Raw genomic sequence first — 24,853 nt, 5'->3', positions numbered from 1 at the left:
ATTCACAAATTGAACCACTTACCTGAAACTACTTCCTCTGGAAAACCATGCAAAACTTATTTCAGTGTGCTCTCAGCACTGACTTTGCTGTAACTGCATGAAGTCTTCAAACTTCAATCCACCTAGAGTATTTGTCTACCAGGACTAAATGTGTCTTTCCTCATTCCCTATTCAGGTTGAATACACCTATTGTTAGCCTTTCTCAAGGCATTTCTGGAAATTTTGAAGACCTTAATGACTTTGTTGAGACCCACTATTTCTTTTGAAATGCCAGATCATCAGACTGATGAAACTCTGCCGGCCCGCTTTGACTTCACTTAGTAATTTTGGGTTTTTTAAAATCTTTTTCTCATTCAAATGATTTCCCTCTGTCAGGACATTTTTGTGGGACCTCTGGTGATTTAGAAGGTGCTGATCTGCAATATTTTTTGCAGTGACCTACTCTTTCACATTCATAGTACTTAGCTCCCTCTACTGGACATTTATTGCACTTCTGGTGATGCCTTGAACAAGACACTTAACATCCTCATGATCATTGTTTTTCAAAGATGTTGTTTCTTACATACCTCAGTAAGATCTCCTCTCATTCTTATAAACTCCAGATGGTGTGGGCCTAAGCTGCTAAATCTCTCTTCATAAGACAAACCCCTCATCTCTGGAATCAATCTAATGTGTCCTCACAGACACAAACAAGCATCAGAAGATGAATAGGTTAGAACCTAAATTCCATTCATCCAACATCTTAATGAAAAAATCAAGGTTAAATATATATTCAGAGGAGGAAAGTAAGTCAAACACAACTTCTACCTACTTCAGCCCCCAAAATGTTAAGACTATTTATTCCCTTACTTACTGAGAAAACAATGTAGCGAAAATTCATGGACTTGAAGGCTGGGGTGGATTGCTGAACAATAGACAGATGATTGCAAAAGGGACTGACTGGAAAGACAACACTAAAACAAGTACTTAGCTGATACAATTGATGTTGCAGTCCATAAAACCTTAGGACACAGGAAGAAAAGGAGACCATTTGGCCCATCAAGTCGGTTCCACCTTTCAGAGGGATCATATTCAGTGATAAACCTCAACTCCACTTTCCTACCTTATCCCCATCACCTTCAATTCCCTTGCTGATTAGAAGAATATTCAAGACTGAGATAGATTTAACAACCCCTGTTTCAAAAGTCCTCTGCAGTAAAGAATTCATTGGCTTCACCACTATCTGACAGAAAGATTCCTTCTCATCTGATTTAAATGGATGAGCCCTCACTCTGGGATTACACCTCTCCATGTCAACTCTGTCAAGCCCACTAAGAATCACATATGTTTCAATAAAGGTCTCTCATCCTTCTAAATGACAATTAGTGCAAGCCAAAACTACTCAACTTGGCAACAAAAGATAAGCCTTCTATATCCAGAATTAACCTAGTTAACATTCTCTGGACTACCTTTGACGTCAGAATATCTTTCCTCAGATATGAGGAGGATAAGTAAAATTGAAAACAGATATTACTGCTCACATAGATAATTGTGCAGCTAATCAGTTAATAATAACTAACACACAGGCCATCATTTGGTTCTATTGGCTTCCAGAGTTATCTGGCTACGGTTATGCTGTTCATTATGAGCTACCATCAACTCAACTGCTTATTATTTCCTATGTCGCTTACATGTCCAGGAGGTTTAGTTTCAAGTCTGAGATGCTCTTGGAAAACACTCCTGGGTTGCTGACTCTCAAGATGACATTTGATCCTCATGTAGAATCACAGATTCAAAACCAGAAGTGGCTGGAAAAGCTCAGTAGGTCTGGTAGCATCAGTGGTGAGAAATCACAGTTAACATTTCGGGTCCAGAGATGCTTCCTCAGAATTGAGGACCCCAAAACGTTAACTCTGATTTCTCACCACAGATGCTGCCAGACCTGATGAGGTTTTCCAGTAACTTCTGTTTTTGTTTCTGATTTACAGCATCTACAGTCTTTCAATTAGAATCATAGAAACTCTGCATAGAATATGACTGCATATGACCCAAATTCTTTTGTTTTATTCTATCCTCCAATTTTAAAAATTAGCTTATCCAATCAGCAGTATGCAAACCATTATGTATTATTCTATTCTTATGCTGGTAAAAGCAAAATACTGTAGTTGCTGGAGATATGAAATAAAAACAGAAAGTGGTAGAGAAAGACAGTGTGTCTGGCAGCACCTATGGAAGAGAAACAAAATTTATACTTTGAGTCCAATGATTTCTTTGGAACTAAAGATCAATGGAAAACTACGGGGTTTATGTTGTTGACAGAGAGGGAGGAGAATTTAATGAAACAAATGGCGAGGGTTCCCAAAGCAAAAGATAAAGGGAAAGCTAATGGTAGTACAGGTACACAATCCTTTATCCATAATTCTGAAATCCAAAGTTTTATTCTACATAACAAGGTTGTTTGGCATATGAACAGGTGACTCAACTGCACACCCACTCGACTCATGTCATTCAGATGTGACGTGGTAGTGTGGCCCAGCACTGGCAGGCACCAATTGTGTTTCAACACTCACACTAATCACACATGGACTATATTACCTTGCCCAGCAAAATGTCCAAGATTTTAAGGATGTAGTGTAGAAAATAAAATGTCTGCTAACTTTCTCACTTTCTCCTGCAAAAGTGATGACAGAGTCTGAGGTGGAGTTTCATGGATGTGACCAACACTTGCACAATTGTGTCTAATCTTCATGCATCAACAAAGGCAATGAAGAATTTTTTTAAAATGTCTCATGAGGTGGCATGAAACAACAGATGTGTTAAGATCAAGTCCACACTTAGATAAGTGAGTATTAAAATGTTTTATTAAACATTACGCTGTAGAGGGATTAGGAGAGGGTATGTCTTAGACCCTTAGGTATAGGTTTCTTCTTGCTCTGACATCATATCATTGATGACAGTACAAAATGATCATAGTCTCCCATCATGCTACAATTGATGATTGCAGTGAAAAAGGATGATTAATAATTAAACTTTGATCTCTTGACAAAAATTATCTGAAACTTTCACAAAGTAAAAATTGGTTAGAAAAGGGTTCTTCACAACCAAAATGGCTGCTATTGTCACCTGAAAAGCTCAGGCATCACATATGGAATATACAGAAGCAGTTGCCTTGGATTTACAATGTTCATTAAGAAGCACTGAAATTGATCAAGGTGATAACAAATTGTTTTATTCACTTGCATGATAACTGCATCTATTGAAAGATGAAAAGTTGCCTGTAACTATCCAGATTGAAATGCAATAAAGACACACACCAAAATCCATGAAAGAACTGTACATCAACAACAATCTTTGATGAGCAAAAAGGGACAGAAAGCAGCATTGACTAATAACAGCAAGGATACTGGAAGCTTGTTCTTCCCTCAATCACAGAAACCTGAACTATGAACAAGCAACTTGGATAAATCACTGTTCACAGAGCACAGATCTGCAAATTTTACCATTGTTAAATAAACAGGATAACATCTACTAAATGTTTGGACTTGGGAGTTATCATTCTTGCAACCCAAGGCAGAGATTGATAAATTCTTGATCTCGCAAGGAAGTAAGGGCTATGGGGAGAGTGCGGATAATTGGAGTTGAAATGCACATCAGCCATGATTAAATGGGTCTCAATGGGTCGAATGGCCTTACCTCCATTCCTATGTCTTATTGTTTTATGGACTTGAAAAGCTGTAACCACATTTATGTTTACCTTCCTTTCTGTACAAGACACCTCCCCTCTTCTTTATAAACTCATTACCTGTATTTGTTTGTGCTTACTATTTCATTCCATTGTTTTATTCAGGACAGTAGTTAATAAAACTTCACTTTCACTCAAGAAAACCGTAGAATTGGTTTTCCTTCATGATTAATCCAATTAACTAAATTGAATTGAAGTGACATGTAACATGTTAAAAAATAACAAAGTATTGCAACTGAACAAGATTTTAAAATGGGGAGCCACAATGACCACTCCTGACATGGTCATAAACAGAAAACTGACAGGCTATTCTATGTTGCTCTTCATTTCTCTTTCCCATTCCAACCGTTGACCAAACAGTAAACACTTCTGTCGAAAATAAATTACACTCCTATGTCAGAACACTGAAGTCCTAGAGAATGAGAACTGTATAATAAAACAAAATTCTAGCCTGACTGAATATTCACACTCAGACTTTGGAGTAGAGATCAGTAATGTTTTTGTTACTCTTTGTCAATTCAAAAATCCTGTCATTTGTTAATAGAATTAGGCCACAAGATTCCCTGTTTAAAACCAATTTGCCACTAAATTCAGGACATGAATACTACTAACATTCTTAGTCAGTTACATTAAATTATTAAAAATACAACAAACTGTGATTGATACACTAAGTTAAATTTCCCAATACAAATCTCTTTCTGCATTAATTTGCTTTATATCCCAAACTTGAGTCAGATATTTATCAAATTGAAACTTTAATCACTTGATCACAGTTCTGTTTTAAAAGATTAATTGCTCATTTGTTTGTAGCAATGTTGTTCTTTCAAAAGTCTCCATACTTTCCCTAGTTGCAGACTTAGTTCAATGCAAGCATTACTACATCTTAAATATTGGCTCAGAACTAAGCTGGGTCTAACGTTCTTCAACTTGAGAGTCTTATATTTTTACCAATGTATTTTTCAGTTTAATTACCCCAAAAGTGCTACTTGTTGTTAATGGAAACATTCTATTAACTAGGTTTGTGAAGCTCTTTTACCAAACACTGAATTTCTGTTGAATCCTGCATGATGGAATTGTTCCCTCTAAACTTAACACAAACGTCTTAGAGATAGAACCACATCCAGAAACCTGCACACTCCTGTGGGACATGCTTCACTTCCTGAGGTCAGTTTCACATGGTACACTTACTTTATAGTAATCACACTGTCAGACATGCTAAGGCACACATTTAGGGTAGGTTGGATTTGAAACAAATGTAGGGACATTACCTCTGCACCACAAGACCCTCGCATGATGCATTTATCCACTAAGCAAACTATCATTCATCCTATTGATGAGCTTTAAAGCCATATGACAAAGTTTACAAACTGGTCAGCAGAAGCACTTAAAGAATTATTTTTAAAGAATTATATTTTTACAAATAATGCTTTTACAAGGTGAAAGAAATCCCAGATCACTAAACCTATGTCTTATTAAGTTGTGATGTCCCAATTTATTCTCAGTAAGCACAAGCCTCGGTTTGTATGGAGTCTACTTTGCAACAAAATTGGAGATTTGTACCCATGAGCTCACATTGATCACAAGATCTGTTTTTTCACATATCCTTAACTCATACCTACATGCTTCATTGTAATCTTCAACAGCATCTGTCTAGGTTACATTTTTCAATGCTGAAGTGCTTACAGTGAGCCAGGTTCTGTGCTGAGTGAGTTGATTTTAATCATGAGGATGCTACAACAGAATGTGGAAACTCTAATCCTGCAATACAAAGGGGAAAATTAGAAAAAGTCCCCATTTCTGATTTAATATCCATTCCTGCTTGAGGTGCATTAAGAACTGGAGAAGACTTATCTGTGATGTCCCTCCAATTGAATAAAGTCATAGATCGTAGAGTCATACAGCAGGGAAACACACACTTCAGTTCAACCAGTCTATGCCATTCATAATCCCAATTAAACTATCCCATCAGCCTGCACTTGGCCAATATCCGCCCAAACATTTGTAATTGATGCACTTATCCAAATGTCTTTTTGATATTATAACTGTACCGGAATTCACTTTCTTCATTCCACACATGACCTACTCGCTCCACGAAAATGTTGCCCTTCATGTCCTTTTTAAATCTTTCTCCTCTTGCCTTAAAAATATGTTCATCTAGCCTTGAAACTCCCCACCCCCAAGGGAAATGACACCTGCCATTCACCTTAACGATACCCCTTCATGTTTTTATAAACCTCTATATGAGTCACCCCTCAACCTTCCAAGGTACAGTGAAAAATCCCAGCCTATCCAGCCTCTCCTTATAACTCAACCCTTCATTCTCGACAACATGCTGTTAAATCGTTTCTGAGCCCTCTCGAGTTTAACAATATCCTTTCTATAACATGGTGACCAGACTAAACACAGTACTCCAGAAGAGGCCTCACCAATGACCTGTACAAACTCAACACGACGTCCCAAATCCTGTAATCAAAGGTCTGAGCAATGAAGGAAAACATATTAAATGCCTTCTTAACCACCCTGTTTATATCTGATGCAATTTTCAAAGAATTGTAAACCTGAATCTCTAGGCCTTTCTGTTCTACAACACTGTTTGAGGCCCTACTTTTAAGTATACAGGTCTTGCTCTTGTTTGTTTTACTAAAATACAATACCTCTCATTTATCCAAATTAAACTGTATCTGCCACTTCTCAGCCCATTGACCCAATTGATCAAGATCTCTTTATAACTTTAGATAATGTTCTTCATTGACCACAATGCCACCAATTTTGGTGATTTCCATGAACTTACTAACCTTGCTTTCGTTTCCTCATCTAAATCATTTACATAAATGACCAACAAAAGTGGATGAAGCACCGATCCCTGTGGAACACCACTAGTAAAAGGCCTCTGATAAACAACCCTCCACCGTGCCGCCTCTGATAAACAACCCTCCACCGTGCCGCCCTCCACGTGTGGGCGGCACGGTGGCACAGTGGTTAGCGCTGCTGTCTCACAGCGCCAGAGACCCGGGTTCAATTCCCGCCTCAGGCGACTGACTGTGTGGAGTTTGCACATTCTCCCCGTGGCTGCGTGGGTTTCCTCCGGGTGCTCCGGTTTCCTCCCACAGTCCAAAGATGTGCAGGGTCAGGTGAATTGGCCATGCTAAATTGCCCGTAGTGTTAGGTAAGGGGTAAATATAGGGGTATGGGTGGGTTGCGCTTCGGTGGGTCGGTGTGGACTTGTTGGGCCGAAGGGCCTGTTTCCACAATGTAATGTAATGTAATCTAATCTAATCTAACCATCACACTGCCTCTTCTGCCATTACACAATTTTGTATACAATTCGCAAGTTCATCCTGTATCCCACGCGTTTTATTTTTACTAATTAGTCTACCATATGAAACTTGTTAGAGTCTTTACTAAAATCCAAGTAAACAACATCAACTGCTCTGCCCTCATCATTCTTGGCTACTTTCTCAAAAAACTCAATCAAGTTTGTGAGACATGTTTTCCCTCACACAAAACCATGCTGACAGTTCCTAATCATTCCTTGCCTCTCCAAATGTATATAAATCCATTCTTTCAGAATGACCTACCACTGACGTCAAACTTACAGGTCGATAGTTCCCTGGCTTCTCTTTACATCCCTTCTTAAACAAAGGCACAGCATTAGCCACTCTTCAGTCATCTGGCACCTCACCTGTAGTTATAGATGATACAAATATTTCTGCAGGGAGCCCTGCAATTTTCTCCTTAAGTTCCCACAACATTGTGAAATAAAGTGGATTAGGTGCCAGAGGTTTATCCATCTTTATATTTTCTAAGACCTCCAGCACTTCCTCTTCTGTAATATGAACTGTTTTTAAAACATCAATATTTATTTCCCTGAGTTCTCTAGCCTCCATTTCTTTCTCCACAGTAAAAACGGACATGAAATATTAATTTAATATCTCTCCCATCTCCTGATGTTCAACACGAAGCCCAACCTCTTTAATCTTTAAGGGGCCCAACTCTCTGTCTAGTTACTTTGCTCCTCTTAATGTATGTGTAGAATCTCTTTGATCTATCCTTAATCTTATCTGCCAAGGCCATCTCATCTCCCCTCTTTGCATTCCTGATCTCTCACTTTAGAATGCCCCTACACTCTGCTTTTCAAGCAATTCATTTCAACCCAGTTGTCTATGTCTAATATATTATTCTTTTTCATTCTTGATTAGAGCCTCAATATTTTTATTCATCCATTGTTTCCTAAGCCTACCAGCCTTACCTTTCACTATACCAGAAACACAATGACTCTGAACTCTCGTTATCACTCTGTTGAAAGCCTCCTACTTATCAGATGTCTCTTTACCTGTGAACAATCTACTCCAATCAACTTTTGAAAATTCTTGTCTCATACTATTAACATTTGCCCTACTCCAGTTAAAAACTTTGACTTTTATGGGAGGTTTATCCTTTTCCATAAATATCTTAAAACTAATAGATCCAAAGTGTTCTCTTGCTTTCACTTCAGTCGCTTGCCCAGTCTTATTATCCAAGAGAGGGTCAGGTTTTGCTCCTTCTCTAGTAGGAACAATCACATGTTGATTGAGAAAGATTTCTTGAATACATTTAACAAATTCTTCACCATCCAAACCTTTAACACTGTGGTAGTCCCAGTCAATGTCTGGGAAATTAAAATTACTGACAATTACAAGCTTATTATTCTTACAAAAATGTGAGATCTCTCTATATACTTGTTCCTCAATTTCCCACTCACTGTTGGGGGAGGGGGCCTATAGTACAATTCCACCAAAGTGAACATTCCCTCCTTATTTCTAATTTCAACCCATATATTTTCACCAGACAATTTTTTACAAATATCTTCTGTCGTTACAGCAGTAAATGTTATCCTGAATTAAAAACGCTACTTCCCCCTCTTCTGCCACCTTTTCTATTCTTTCTGTAACATCAGTTTTGTCCAGCCTTCAGCCAAGTTTCTGCAATAGATATGATGCTCCAATCCCTTGTTCCCATACATGCCCTGAGTTCATCAGCCTTGCCTGTAAGACTCCTTCTAACAAAATAAATGCAGTTTAATTCTTTAGAGTGACTTCATTCTCTGACTTGCTCTTGTCTCATTAACTTGTTCTTTTCAGATTCACAACCATCCTCACCTATCTTTCTACTTACTCTGCTACTTAGGATTCCTCCACCACCACCATCACCCCAGTAATTTACTGTCTCTCTTAATTGAACTAACAAATCTCCCGGCTTGGATATTAGTCCCTTTCCAGTTCAGTTGAAGCCCATCTTTTTGAACAGGCCTTTTTTGCCACAAAAGAGATCCCAATGATCCAAGAACCTGAATCTCTAAACATTACACCACCTCTTCAGCCATTGATTTATTTCCTTTATCTTTTTATTCCTTCCCTCACGAGAGCTTGGCACCAGGAGTAAATCAGAAATTACTACCTTTGAGGTTCTGATTTTAACCTTCTATCTAACTTCTTATATTCACTCCGTGAAACCTTAATCTTTCCCTAACTATGTCACTCCTATCAATGTGTCCAATAACTTTCAGCTTTTCACTCTCCCCATTAACAATATGCTTCAAATGTTCTGAGACATCCTTATTCCTGGCACCAGGAAAGCAATATACTATCCTAGATTCATGCTCACTGCCTCAGAATCTCTTGTCTGTGCCTCTAAGAGTCCCCTATAACATCTATTCTTTTAAATTTTGTCAAGTCCCACCTAACATAAGATTTATTCTTAGTGCCCAAGATCTGACTGCCTCTCCTATTTCTCTTTGAGAGATTATCCTTTTCAACAGTACCCAAAACTGAACATCTGTTTGACAGAGGAATGGACATAAGAGACTTCTGAACTACCTTCTTACCTTTCCTGACAGTCACCCATCTGTCTGACTGATCCTGCTGTGTAATCATTAACAGCATAATAGCTGACAGAACAGGTAAAAAGAGTGATCAAGTTGTTTACAGTATACTGAAAATACTTCAGTTAATGTTGTCTTCTTTTTCACATTGATGATCGTAAACAATCCACATCTGACACCTAACAAATGCCCAATAGGGGAGGTGATGGTCTGGTGGGATTATGATTAGATCATTAATCCAATAACCTAGGTATTGCTCTGGAGACCTGAGTTCAAATCCTGCTGTGGTGAAATTTGAACACAATAAAAATGAAGCTGGAATTAAGAGTCTAATGATGACCATGAAAGAACTTAGTGAGTTCTGAGAAGATTTGTAGCTCAGGTTGAGGTTTTGGATGTAGGTCTGCTTGCTGAGCTGCAAGGTTCATGAAAGAAGTGCAGATTGTTGGAAAAAGCCACTCTCCTTTAGGGAAGGAAATCTGCCATCTTTACCTGGTCTGGTCTACATGTGACTCCAATGTGGTTGATTCTCAACTGCCCACTGGACAATTAAAGCTGGGCAATAAATTCTGGCCTGGCCAGTGACATTCACATCCTGGGAATGAATAAAAGAAAGGCCACTTTCATCAACTTTTAATTTGGATGGAAAGGCACCACAAGCAGTGGTTATTTAATTTCCCTCAGTAGATGAAGTACAACTAATTTTAGTGTAAAGCTTAGCCTCGTCAGGAGATGACATTAAATTCAGGTCAACCAGATATGGTGCAAAGTGATTGCACTCTCGACAGGGACTACATGTTCTCGAACCATCCCCTGTAAGGCCAAGTACTTTTCTCAACCAGTTCCGAATCCCACTGGTTTGGAATTCGATTAAATGCGAGAGTGGGAGAATAATTTATAATGCTAATCTGACTCTGGAGATTCTCCATGATTGAATTGTGCCTCCCCGTAGAATAGATTAACATGAGAAATTCTGTTCAATGATATTCTGAAGTAATTTAGTACAGATTCTATTTTGGAGTGAAACACGCATTACAAACCTTTCATAGCTGTGTGACACCAGTGGAAGATGTTATTGGTCTCATTATGTTTTTTTTCCCCTTTGCATAGACATGAGGATGAGTTGACTATAACTCTAGCCCAAACATTATAATCAACATTTATTCAATTACAGATCATGGCACAGTGCAGTTTAAAATGCACTGTTTTGAAAATTCTCTACTTTGTTAAAATTGTAAGCTACAAATGTTGAATTATAATTCACCGTTAGCCAATTGCCAATTTCACAACTTTGGCCCAGTGAATTTCTAATGAACTTCACATTCAAAAATTGATGGCTAGGATCAAGTACAATAAACATACTTTTTATTCCACTGGTTCATCTGACACAAAATGACCTTGAATCCATGCATCACAACAAAATCAGATATGCACTTCCCTTTTATCCTTTGTGCACCAGCTTCATGGGGAAGTGTTTGGCAAACCTTTTTGATTTGCTTATAAATATAAGGTGCAAAAACAGAAACTGTGTTGAACTATATCATCATGTCACTTGCAGATGTTGTGACTCGACAACAAAGGCAGACAACTCTTTGGCTTTTGCCCTTGTCTCTTTACAAAAATGCTAATGCCAGTGTCCTTTTCAGTGTTAAAGAAGTAAAGAAACATTTTTAAATAAGTACTTTTGCAATTCAACAGCAATTCTTCGCATTTTGTGATTTGGTCAGTGATTCTCCTGAACCTAAACCTTAAAAGTATACCACTCCCCCCGCCCTCCTTTAAAATTTCCATTGGGAACAGGCTTTTTTCAGTGCCTTAGGCTTCAATGTTCATACAGCAGATCAGACAGCAACTATGTGGGACTGGCTCCTTGCACTCGCCCTATTTCAAGAGGCAGCCTAAACCTAATGACAGAATCAAAGACCCATATTTAAATGGATTTATGACACTTCCTGGAATGCAGGATTGTTTACACAATGGAGTTCAACTGACAGAAAGAGACCCGCCCACCTGCATTTGGCTGCACTGCCTTGTTAAAGTACTTTAACCCTTAATTTTCCCACTTCAGTGACAAAGCTGGCCTTTACTCCTCTGCCTTCTCGCACAGCAAAGGATTGTATCTAGCTGCAGCCAGGAAAATGTGTTCCACCAATGCACTGCAGAACCTTAATCTACAATAATGCTTCATTGTAATGCTGAGTAAGTGCTGAATTGCCAGACCTGGCAGCTGTTTCATGTCTACATTTATAGTGAATGATTTAAAATCCACTGGCATTATTTGGTTTGCAAGAATATGGCACATCGAATGTAATGTGGATAAATATGAAGTTATCCATGTGCAAGGAAAAAATAGAAAATAATATTTTTACTGTGGTGACAGAGAAATGTTGGTATTCAGTATTCAGAAGGATCTGTTGTCCTTGTACACCAATCAGAAACATGAAAGTACTGCAAGCAATTAGGAGAGTAAGTAGTTTTTAAAGTAAGCTTTCATTATAAAGAGATTGGAATATTAAATTTAAAGATTTCTTGCAACTATAAAGGGCCTTGGTGTGGAGAACGGAGACTGTGTAAGTTTTGATTTTCTTATGAAAGGAACAATATGTTCACCTTAATGGAAGTGCAATCAAATGGTCCAGACTGATTCCTCAGATGAGGGTTTGTCCGGTGAGGGGAGAGACCTATTTTCCCTCGAGTTTGGAAGGATGAGAGGTGTCTCAGTGAAATTAAGGGGCGTGATGGAGGAGAAGGGATGTTTCCCCTGGCTGAAGAGTGTAAACATTGGGTTCATAGTCTCAGAATACTGTAAATAGTTGGCAATAAGGAGTAACGTCTTCAGTCAAAATGTTCTGGATCTTTGGAATTCTGTTATATACTTTGCTGTTGAATATATTCAAGTCAGAGATCAACAGATTTTTGGATTCTGTCAGAATCAAGGAATATGTTGACAATATGTGAAGGAGTAGATGAGCTGGAAGATGATTGAAAGTTGAAATAGGTTCAAAGGGCTGAATGGACTACTCCTTTCTTTATTTCTCATATCCTTATCCCCTCTGTGTAGAGTTCTGGGCTATGTCCATCCTTTAGCCCTAGAGCAACATCAACAAAATAATTTAAGTGGCCATTTATTTTTTTGTTCTTAGAATTTTTTGATACATAAGTGATTGCACTGCATAGTCACAACATGTTGAATACATAAAACTGCAAGTCTTCCTTTCTTTTCATAAGTGATTTAAGGGTCTAGCACTGCAGTTAGCTAAAGAACATGAAAATATGGTTTTATCAACCTGCCGTCAAATTAAGGGAACTGATTTAGTTATATCAATGTGTGGGCCCAGTTACATGTTTTGTGTCTCAATTTTGTTGTCATTTCTCCTATGCCTTTCTCTTTCCCAACTCCGCTACTTTAAAGGAATCCTCTTAATGCTAAACATAAAAATCAAGAGAGGATGTGAAAATACTCCTTTCATCTTTAACAGTTGAAGTAACTTTTGGGTTCGGGTAAAGAAAAATGAAGGTATAGGGAAGCATTTTACATTACTTCAAGCTCATTTCCATTTATTTCAATGGGCAATTGAGAGAGATGTAAAACAGATCACTGCTTCACTATCATTCATTTTATGTGATTGCGCAAAAGTCATAACTACTTCCCTTTAGTTAGAGAAATTCTTAGTTTGATGCTCATCACAATTGAATGAATGTTACATTAGATTACAAAAAGGACAATATTTCTGAGGGAAAGAGAGCATCATGGGTGTAACCAATGTAATGTTTCCATTGCAAAGCACAGAGCAGAGCAACTCTTACCTGTGGAGTTGCAAACTAAAATGATTTCTTTTGGTCATCAATTTTCTCTGCTGAAGCTGTTAATTCATTGTCAGGATATAGACAACAGGTTGCTCTCTGGCATCATGCCTAAACTGTTATTTTTTGGTCATGCAAAAAACTCAGCAATGACTGTTGCCAAATGATATGCCTTAACTAAACAAAATCCATTGCTTACTCTCTTTTCAAAGGTGCATTTAGGATACTCTAAAAACTTAACTCTATTTGAAGCCTGGGACACTGAAGTGAACAGGATCACCCAGTCTGCAGCCAGTTAACACAATAAAGTTTAAGGATTAAACCCAACACATTCCTGGTTTATACCATCTATCAGTCACTCATTGTAGAATCTTTTTGCACCATCAGTTATGTTTGAAATGTTTTTTTAAAATCATAATTTATGTGCTGGTTTCCAAACAGAGTTTGCGGGATGGCCCCTTCAGCTGGAAGTGCTCTTGATGGGGGAGGGTTAGTTGGAAACAGACTGTTGTCTTAGCAATTTGAAGGAACACAATTAAAATGTGAATAAAGACAATCTATTTGGTCCTTTGGTTCACCCAGTCTGAAATCTGTTTTCGCTGCCTGAGCTCCAGCTTATTACATACTCATTCTGCTGCAATGTCCCTTATTAAGGATCATTTCATCAATCCTTTTATTTTAAAGCTTTAATTTTTCACTAACTGCTCCAGCCATTGATTCCATGCATCTTTAACACTATTGGCCAACTTATAGATCAGTTGGCTCAACAGCAAGTTTGCTAAATGTGGAATAAAATGAGCGGTGTAGTTCAACTCCTGCACTGGCTGAGGTTACCATGAAGAACCCTTAAGATGACCCTCAGGTTAAGCTACCACCACTTGTCCTTCTTTAGTGAGAGAGCAGGACAAGGATGACTTTATCTGTAGTCTCCTACCTTGACAGGATTTGTTTCATCAGCTGCTATTCTTTTTACTATTGGAGTTCATAGTAAGTGTTCATATCTGCAATGTGCAGAAAGTCATCCAGTGGTCATGTATATTTTCCAACACTAATAGCAGATTTTTAAAATCATTTTAATACTTATTCTCAATGGCTGTATGTTTCTATGAAACTAGCAGAATAAAGAATGCAACATACATAAAGCCGCTGGACTTACTCAGTAGCTCAGGCGACATTTCTATAGAGAGTGAAAGAGAACAGAATTATAGCAGTACTCAGCTAATTGTCCATTTCAGCGGGTTTCATGGAGAGTTTCTCTTTGTGAGCCCTAGTGAGTTACTGCATTCAATTTTCTGCCACTCACCTTACTACTTAGGCACCTACACCTCTATGGCATGTGTTCGTGCTATCCAGTGCTCACCAAGATCAGAAGTACTCCCCACTGCCAGGACCTTGTGAGGTACATACCACAAAACCCAGTTGTGTATCAGGTCAATCACTGTCAACTATGTGTATGCCTTTATAGTACATATAATGGAAAAAAATGAAAAAAATACACAGCTTCTGAGGGCATACATGTGGCAGGGGCAACACTTCCTTAGAAATACAAGCTCACATTCTCAAACATATTGCTATTTTATACCATCACATGTCTGATTGACTATTGTTGAAATTGCTACAGACCTAAAACTACAGAGGCTACCTGCCTTAAGCACTATAGCATGTTAGATTTCTTAAAGGGAATGCTAATCTTTGCTTAATGCCCAGCAGTGCATGATATATTATTGTTCAATATGGGAATATTGTATGTTGAAAGCTTTCAAATGTATCAAGACTGTTATCCTTGCAATTTATGATAGTAACACTGCTTCATCTCATTTCCCTGTGATATAATCAGTGCAACATACCAGACAGTAGATTTTCCCAAAATGACTGGCTTCCCCCACATGCAGGGTGCTATAGACTATGCACATATTATGTTGAGAATGCCATGTCATAGTGCAGCTGAGTTCATCAGCAATAAATGGCGAGGATATTTGCCTCCTCCCTCTCCACAGGAGTCGTACCAGAGGATTGGAAGGAGGTGAATGTTGTTCCTGTTTTCAAGAAGGGTAACAGGGAAATCCCTGGCAATTACAGACCAGTCAGTCTTACGTCTGTGGTCAGCAAAGTCTTGGAAAGATTTCTGAGGGATAGGATTTATAACTATCTGGCAAAGCATAGTGTGGTTAAAGGCAATCAGCATGGCTTTGTGGGGGGCAGGTCATGCCTCACAAATCTTATTGAGTTCTTTGAGGAGGTGTCAAGACAGGTCAACGACGGCCGAGCAGTGGATGTTGTGTATATGGACTTCAGAAAGGCATTTAATAAGGTTCCCCATGGTAGGCTCATTCATAAAGTCAGGAAATGTGGGATACAGGGAGATTTGGCCATCTGGATTCAGAATTGGCTGGCTGACAGAAGGCAGAGAGTGGTTGTGGATGGAAAGTATTCAGCCTGGAGGTCAGTGTTGAGTGGGGTCCCGCAGGGCTCTCTGCTTGGGCCTCTGCTCTTTGTAGTTTTTATAAATGACTTGGATGAGGAGGTTGAGGGGTGAGTTAGGAAATTTGCAGATGACACAAAGGTTGGAGGTGTCGTCAATAATATGGAGGGCTACTGCAGGCTGCAGCCTGACATAGACAGTATGCAGAGCTGGGCTGAGAAATGGCAGATGGAGTTCAACCTGGATAAATGCACAGTGATGCATTTTGGAAGGTCGAACTCGAATGCTGAATATAGGATTAAAGACAGGATTCTTGGCAGTGTGGAGGAACAGAGGGATCTGGGTGCGCAAATACATAGATCCCTCAGAGTTGCCACCAAGTGGATAGGGTTTTTAAGAAAGCATACGGTGTTTTGGCTTTCATTAACAGGGGGATCGAGTTTAAGAGCCCCGAGGTTTTGCTGCAGCTCTATAAGTCTCTGTTGTGACCACACTTGGAATATTGTGTCCAGTTCTAGTCACCCTACTATAGGAAAGATACGGAGGCTTTGGAGAGGGTGAAAAGAAGGTCTACCAGGATGCTGCCTGGACTGGAGGGCTTGCCTTATGAAGAAAGGTTGAATAAGCTCGGACTTCTGTCTCTGGAGAGAAGGAGGAAGAGAGGAGACCTGATCGAGGTGTACAAAATAATGAGTGGAATAGATAGAGTCGATAGCCAGAGACTTTTCCCCAGGGCAGGATTGACTGGTATGAGGAATCATAATTTGAAGATATTAGGAGGAAGGTATAAAAGGAAATGTCAGAGGCAGGTTCTTTTCGCAGAGAGTTGTGAATGCATGGAATGCGTTGCCAGCTGTGATGGTGGAAGCAGAGTCATTAGGGGCATTTAAGCGACTGCTAGACATGCACGTGGACAGCAGTGAGTTGAGGGGTGCGTAGGTTAAGTTACTATATTTTACATTAGGATTAAACCTCGGCACAACATCGTGAGCCAAAGGGCCTGTTCTATGCTGTACTTTTCTATGTTCTATGTTCTATGTTCTAAATATTGTGTCAATGTATAAGTCATCTGTGATCATCAGTAGTGTATCATAGATGTCTATGCCAGGTACCTTGGAAGCTGCACAGATGCTGTGTCCTTCAGAACTCTAATTTCATTTCAAGGGGCAAATGGATGGAAAACAGAGTCAATATTTTGAATCCAGAAACCTATTCCAAAGAACGGTCTCTGGAATTTAAATATTAAAATTGTTTTCTCTCTACTGATGCTGCCAGACCTTCTGAGTTTCTCCAGTAATTTCTGCTTTTGTTTCAGATCTCCAGCATCTGCAGTTCTTTTTTACTTTAGTACTGCTACTTGAGTGATAATGTCTTCAGAACTTGGCACAAACTCTACTTCTTGTCATCAACTCTGTACCTTTCTCTGACCACTTCAATCCAACTATTCGCAACCTTTGTGTTCAATTTGACCCTGAACTGAGCCTCATACCCTCTCAAAAACCACACATCTCCTTTCACCTTTCTAAAGTCATTTGTCTTCACCCCTGTCTCAGCCCAGTTGCCGCTGAAACCTTATCTTTATTGTCTTGTGATCCACATTCTCCCGGTCAGTTCACATTTCATATCCTTAATAAGTTTAGCTCATCCTAAGTTATGGTGTTCGTATTTTGATTTATACCATGACGTGTTCATTTATTATAACTTTGCTCACTAACATACCATTGCTACTGGTCAGAAAATATCTCTATTTTACAATTCATAACTTCTCCACTGCCTCATCCCTCACCATCTCTTTGATCTCCTCCATTACTTCAACCCTCAAACATCTGTTCTCCACCTCATATTTGGCACATATTAATGGTTACAGGGAATTTGGAGACATTTCCTTTGTTTTTAAGAAACAATGTTGTTTGAATGGACATATTGATGCCCTCTGTTGTACTTACCACTCTGTGAGACATAGCTGAACATATAGGTTCAGCTGGCCCTTCCTTTTATGCATTGTAAAGGACCATGTTTGAGAGGAATTTCAGCAGGGGTAATTGAAATGCTGGAGGTCAAATCAAAGCTCTGTAAAGATCTGCCAGTCAAAGCTGTGAGATGGATATACATTTATACAGAATTGCCATTGCCCATTAGATGCCTCATTATCTTAATTTGGCCAACGAAATCATGACCACATGTAGAAAACAGCACTCTTTGGACACCAAGCCTTTCCCACTTCAATCTTCCATTCCCCAGGCTCATTCTGCAATCCTCCTCAGCACTGACTCACTTTGGATGGCTCAAAGCCTCCCTGAAAGTGACCATTCTCTTTCTCATGCCATTTGTTGCCATACAGTAAACAAGGTAAGCCATGGGCCTTATAACTGGACAAACCAGACAGATGCCTGTCGCCTTGAAACAATCGCGAACCAGTTGCCATGAGACTTTTGTGGGCCACTGTCTTTATTTTTTTATTGAAGACTGTTAATTGTCGATTATATTCATGGCATGCAAATGCACTACAGTTACGAACTGACCACTGGATGTCATGAGGTGTGACATGCTGCGAACACACCACTGACTTTGTCTTTGCATCCCAACTCACCTTCATGAAATCGCAAGTTCACATTGCACCGAATTGCATCATGCTGCACAGCACGTTTTCCATTCTTATAGGGTCTGTAAAAGCTACCTATGTGTATGAGGTTCTATGACTCCAACTTTATGAGTTTATGACTCTCTTGATAGTTCAGCATGGTGAGCCACACAGCTCAGTGACAGCCATCGACTTTAGAAAATGTGGAGAGATGGAAGAGGCCACAATCTATATTAGGAATGAAACCTACCAATTAGAGTAATCAAGTCATTGAGTCATGGAGTCATAGCGCAATAGAGATTTACATTATGGAAACAGACGCTTCGGTCCAACTCATCCATGCCAATCAGATATCCAAAATAAATCTAGTCCCATTTGCCAGCATTTGGCCCATGTCCCTCTAAACCCTTCCTATTGACATACCCATCCAGGTTCCTTTGGCAGCTCATTCCATACACACACCATCCTCTGTGTGAACAACCTGCTCCTTAGATCCCTTTTAAATCTTTCTCCTCCTACCTTAAACCTATGTCCTCCCATTTTGGACTCAACAAACCCAGAGAAAAGACTTTGGCTGTTCACCATATCCATGCCCCTCATGATTTTATAAACTTCTATAAGGTCACCCCTCAGTCTCCGATACTCTAGGAAAAACAGCCCCAGCCTATTCAGCCTCTCCCTATAGCTCAAACTCTCTAACCCTGGTAACATCATTGTAAATCTTTTCTGAACCATTTCAAGTTTCACAACATACGTCCTATAGTAAGCAGACTAGAATTGAACATAGTATTCCAAAAGTGGTCTCACCAATGTCCTGTACAGCTGCAACATGACCTCCCAACTCCTGTACTCAATGTACAGACCAATAAAGGCAAACATACTAAATGCCTTCTTCACCATTCTGTCTACCTGTGAATCTTTTATTAAATATAGTTTTACAGAATGTTTTATGCTATTAATGGTATCTACAACACTTTTCACTCTTATTGTCGTTTTCACCATTTCACAATTTTTTTTCCCTTTTTTGCAGTGAAGTGCAGTTTGTGAATGTAACTTCAGCTGAAAAATGACCTCAATGGATCTCACCATGTTCTATAAATTGGATCACAGTACACCTTGAATACCACACAGTTATAGCAGATGAGGAAAAAAATCCTGAAATACTTTGCATTTTTGTTTTGAGTTGACGGGGCACTAATTTAAGCAAACAATAACCAATTATTACAGTTAACCATGCCAGTTACCTGGAAATATTCGCTACACTTCTACTGAGTTGCAAATGCCTGAGTGGCATCACCTTTTTTTCAGTACCAACCTTCTGCCAACATTTCCTTAAGGAAAGAAATCAATTGTTTGAGTGCTTACTGATCTGCCACCTCCGAAAAGGAACAATGCACAAATGTTCCAATACTGTGCAACAATTGTGCTGAAAAATGCCTCCCCACACTTGAACCAAAAAATGACCCAACCTGCACTGTTGAGGCTCTCAAGTATTATGACTGGTATTTGGACAAGGTGTAGGAGAACAGCTAAAAGTGGGAAACCTTTCATAGCCTGAGTCAGCACCCACAGGAAATTGTGAGAAAACAGGAAATTATTCACTTCACTTGATAACTCATTAACATTATATTTTAAACTTTAATGATGATGATGGAAGAGAAGGGATTCATTTTCACATCACTGCAGAAATTAGCACTTCACAATTTCCAAGTGTTTCAGCATGCTTTGTTTAATCATTGAATTTCTACCTTCAATAATGGCAGAACAAAACATTGAGACCAGTGTTAATGAAAAACATGCAATCTTTTTATGGACAACTGAAGCTGGTAACTAATAAGTCTGTCTCCTGGCTTTCTTTAATAGAATGGAAATTTCAATTAATATTTCTCCAGAGTTTCACATTCTGTCGATATTGATTATTTATGTCCTCTTGTGATATGATGAGTCATATATTATGATATGTTAGTATAGCAGTAAAAAAATGTTTTCTGCAATGAAGACATTGACATTATCTTTTGGAATAACATTGCTGTAAATGCACAGATCTGTCAGTATCTGGAATGAGAGATGACAGATGAACATTTTGCATAAAAGGTGTTTTGCTCTGAAATAAGGATAGGGCTTTTACAAGCCCATTTGAGGTGGGTTGCATGAAGAGTCTGTCAGCTTCAATGAAGTGACCTGCAAATAGTTTGTCAGGGGAATGTCCTCCTTTCTGGATGCTCAATAGCCCATGAAGGGGTTACCCTGGATATGATCGTTGCCTTTGAAAATTTGCCTCTGCTTCTTCACTATCAACCCTCTGCCTGCTGGGAACTGCCTTTCCCAGACTGTTAAAGAAACACTCTGACTGGCCTTTCAAGAGTTCTTCAACATATAGACATCCTCTCCTTCTCTATCTGTGGGAAAGTGTGAGGTCATGCACTTTGGTAGGAAGAATAAAGGCATAGACTATTTTTTAAACGGGGACAAAATTCAGAAATCTGAAGTGCAAAGAGACTTGGGAGTCCTAGTCCAGGATTCTGTTTGGGTTAACTTGCATGTTGAGTCAATATTTAGGAAGGCAAATACAACTTTGGCATTTATTTCAAGGAGACTATAATATAAAAACAGGGATGTAATTCTGGGGCTTTGTAAGGCTCTGGTCAGACCACATTTAGAATATTGTGAGCAATTTTGGGCCTGATATTTCAAGAAGGATGCACTGACCCTGGAGCGAGTCCAGAGGAAGTTCACAAGAATAATCTCAAGAATGAAAGGCTTAACGTATGAGGAACATTTGAGGATCCTCAATCTGTACTCTATGGAGTTTAGAAGGATGAGGGGGAATCCAATTGAAACTTACAGAATATTGAAAAGCCTGAATAGAGTGGACATTGGGAAGATGTTTCCATTAGTAGGAGAGACTAGGACTCAATGGTATAGTCTTAGAGTAAAGGGAAGACCCTTTAGAATGGAGATGAGGAGAAACTTCTTTAGCCAGAAAGTGGTGAATCTATGGAATTCATTGCCACAGAAGGCTGTGGAGATTAGGTCATTGAGTATACTTAAGACAGAGATAAGTAGGTTCTTAACTATTAAGAGAATCAAAGGTTATGGGGAGAAGACAGAAGAACAGGGTTGAAAAACTTGTCAGCCATGATTGAATGGCAGAGCAGACTCATGGGCCAGATTATATAATTTCTACTCCTATGTCTTATCGTCTTATGATGTCCATCATTGGTGAAACTGCTGAACAGCCAGTCCTTTAATTGTGGAATGGGCACAGCTCCTTAGAGAGGCAGATGCCATCCAGGCCTGGCAGCGGCCTCATAATTGGTCATCACTATAAAAATCTCTTCAATGGTCCCTCCACTCATTCTTGTGGGATGGGTCCCCATATTTGGTCCTGGTGGAAAGATCCATGGAATGCTGACCCGATCAGGGGAGGAGCTGTTTTTATCTTCACAGATGTTGTATTTTAGATTTCCAGCATTTGTAGTTTTTTACAAGTGAATTAATTATGCAGTCTTCGAGAAGTTAGGATTTGCATATTCAGTAACATGTCAGTAGTGCAAAGTGTATGCCACCAACAGAAACCTTGAAAGCCACAATTTCAAAGTGACACTCTCTGTCAGTCAAGCTTCAGAAATATTTTAATATAGCTAATCATATTGTTTTTAAATCATTGTGGTTGAGGGCCTTGTTGGAGATACTGCAATGGAAAAGGAAATGGGACCAAACAATTGACAAGCAACAGTCTAAATGAGAGCTACCGACTGATACAATTGTATGCAAAAATCTGGAGATAAGATCATGTATTTTACAACTCAATAAGATGAACACCAATTCAATCCCTTGGATAACTATGCATAAACAACCTCCAATAAATTTCACATAAAAACTATGATAAGATCTTGGCCACTTACAAGCTTTTGTCACCAGATATCAGTTCATTGCATGAAAAGGCTAAGGAAAATAGACATAAAAGGAAGAGTTGAAGATGACAACTTTCTTCTTCCTGCATCTTCTAGTGATTGAAATAACCCAGAATAAGCTGAATCTCAAGCTCGCACATAATAAATTGGTTCAATTCTATTCAAAGTTCCCTCTGGTTACTTTCCTAGTGTTGTTTAGAAAAAACAATACAATAGGCAGATTGTCCCATTGTTTTACCAATTGTAATACATTGCCAAATTTATCTCACCTGTGACACCACATTCCTATATCACAATTCATGTGGCTATTGCAGCTCGACAATAGAACACAAAAAATATAAATACTTGTACATTCGCACGTACATTGATTAAACGTCAAAATCAATATGGCAATACAATAAATATGAAGGGTTCAAAATATGAAAAGAAATTTGAAGGCCCTTGTGTACTGCCAAAATAGAAAATTGTTACTGCTCTTAAGTAAACAGAACAATCACCTCATGAAATGATGTCAGCAATTTACGTTGCTTTTGTTCTGATGCAGGAAAGGGACAAAAAAACGATGGCAGTGATCAACAGGGATTAAACTATATTTTGACACTATGCATAAATGATATATTTAATTATCACCAGCTTATGTAAGACTGAAAACTAATATATTGCAGTATGCCATTCCCTGAATATTATCCATGCCCTCAGTGCATTCTAAATATAGGAATTGCAGGTTTTGAGTAACAGGCAGCAAGATGATTTTGCAATTAACCCAATTTGCATAGGCAAATCAGGTCTCATTATCCTAGCTCATTAATACATTAGTTTCATGATTACACCCTTCAGGTTCATAAAGGTAAAAAATATGGATTATGTGTTACTAGTGGAGATGTGTAAGTGAGCATTGTAAATTCATCCTCCTTCTAACCTTTCCTTTTGTCCTGTTATACTACATAAAAGCATAGAATACACTAGGCATTCATGATCCTACCATGTAGAATGATAGTTTTATTTTTAATTCAAGAGCTTGCCCCCTAATCTAAACAGACAGAATGTAACAGTTGATGTTAAAAAAAAGGAATGTGACAAGTTCCTGAAAATGCTGTTTTCATGAAGACTCAGGTACTCTGTTTGGAAATTTGTGGCACTTTTATAATTGTGGCAGATTTCCTACATTCTGTGGAGATTTGATCGAAAGGGTCTTATAGAATTTCTTTAGCAGTCTTCTATAGATTTTTTTAAAAAAAATTTCTGTGGCATTTGTAACAGAGGAAATCATCCCAAAGTGCTTCACAGAAGAATAAGAAGAGAAATATTTGCATGAAAGGACATATTTTCTAATTGAACTTGGCAGGTTTAAAGAGTTATTCTCAAGCAGCAGAGGGCTGGAAGGGAATTCCAGAATTAAGGACCTGAGTGGCCGATGGCAAAGGAAACAAGATCTTCTGCAGCATAGAACAACCAACGACCACGGTGATGGTTGAGAAAATCTTTAACTGTCATTATGAAATGTGCATAATATTTTGGATCATCTTAACTTCAAATGGTCCTTCCATCAATCATAGCAATGCCAGAGAGAAAAGCCTCTCCTAGTGCTCAGCATTGCTCTTGTGAAATTGATGAAAATTGCATTTAATAATACATTTTCTGCAGTTCACGATACTTGCATTTGTACACATTGACATAGTGAAGGCTATGCAACACTTAGAGCAGAAACATGGATGAGGCTTAAAATAAGTGAGGTTTCAACAAAGTACATTCCTGACTTATTTACTCCTCGCACCCACTGAAATGCTGCAAAAATCATGATAGAGTCCAAATTCCGGCCTTAATGCATTTTGGCATTATACAATGCATAATGCTGTATGACACAAACGGACCAGTGCTACAGAAATGGAGATGCAAGTTGAATTGTCCACATGATGGAGGTCACAGCTGTGCTGCAGTGAGGAGAAGGCAGAGAGAGGGGAACCTCAAAGAATAAAGGATGCAGCAAACTAATCATCCTGAGGTCAATGTCACGTGAGTGTCAGGAGGTTTGAAGTTCATCCTTTGTAGGATGTGTTAACAAATCATAAGGACTGTTTCTTTAAAAAATATATTTTTTAATTAGTTAAAATAAACATTAAACAAAAATCGTTTACTGCTAGGGAGAAAGGTCACTGATTACTTTCGCGAAAATGGCATGATACACAAGTGACAAAACACTTTTTGCATTACAAACCCAGAAATGACTGCTCCCCTATCATTTGACAATACTCAATGTCTTTAAATGTCATTTATTTCGATGCATCAACACGGTGCCGATTTTGGAAATGTCACAAAAACAATATTAAGCATTCAGCACCAAGTCTTTTCCACGCTGTAGTTTGGAGATGCATTTTACGCCATATGTGTATTTGGCAAACAGGAAAAAGATTTTTCCTCCTTTCAAACGGATACATTTCATTTAGTGTTTACGCTTAGCTAACACAACCATGCTTTTGATGTCTTGGCTATTTTTGGTCGACATAACAATTGCTAACCTGGACCTCCCCAAAGAGGGGAGAAAAGGAGA

At 38.7% G+C, this 24,853-nt stretch overlaps 1 protein-coding gene across 2 annotated transcripts in view; it reads left to right on the top strand.

Annotated features, from left to right (window-relative positions):
* Nucleotides 1-11,693: 11,693 nt before the first annotated feature.
* LOC122560194 (homeobox protein TGIF2-like) overlaps nt 11,694-24,853 on the top strand; it is a 33,589-nt gene continuing 20,429 nt past the window's right edge. The window contains exon 1 of one of the 2 annotated variants that reach the window (XM_043710591.1): nt 11,694-11,780. In XM_043710591.1, coding sequence (XP_043566526.1) covers nt 11,774-11,780 — 7 coding nt within the window. In that variant the 5' untranslated portion in view covers nt 11,694-11,773. Of the gene's footprint in view, nt 11,781-24,296; nt 24,319-24,853 lie in introns of those variants that run through there. The other variant, XM_043710592.1, reaches the window with a different exon arrangement.

Source organism: Chiloscyllium plagiosum, chromosome 20, assembly GCF_004010195.1.
Source record: "Chiloscyllium plagiosum isolate BGI_BamShark_2017 chromosome 20, ASM401019v2, whole genome shotgun sequence".
Taxonomy (NCBI): domain Eukaryota; kingdom Metazoa; phylum Chordata; class Chondrichthyes; order Orectolobiformes; family Hemiscylliidae; genus Chiloscyllium; species Chiloscyllium plagiosum.
This window is presented reverse-complemented; position numbering and strand designations above follow the sequence as displayed.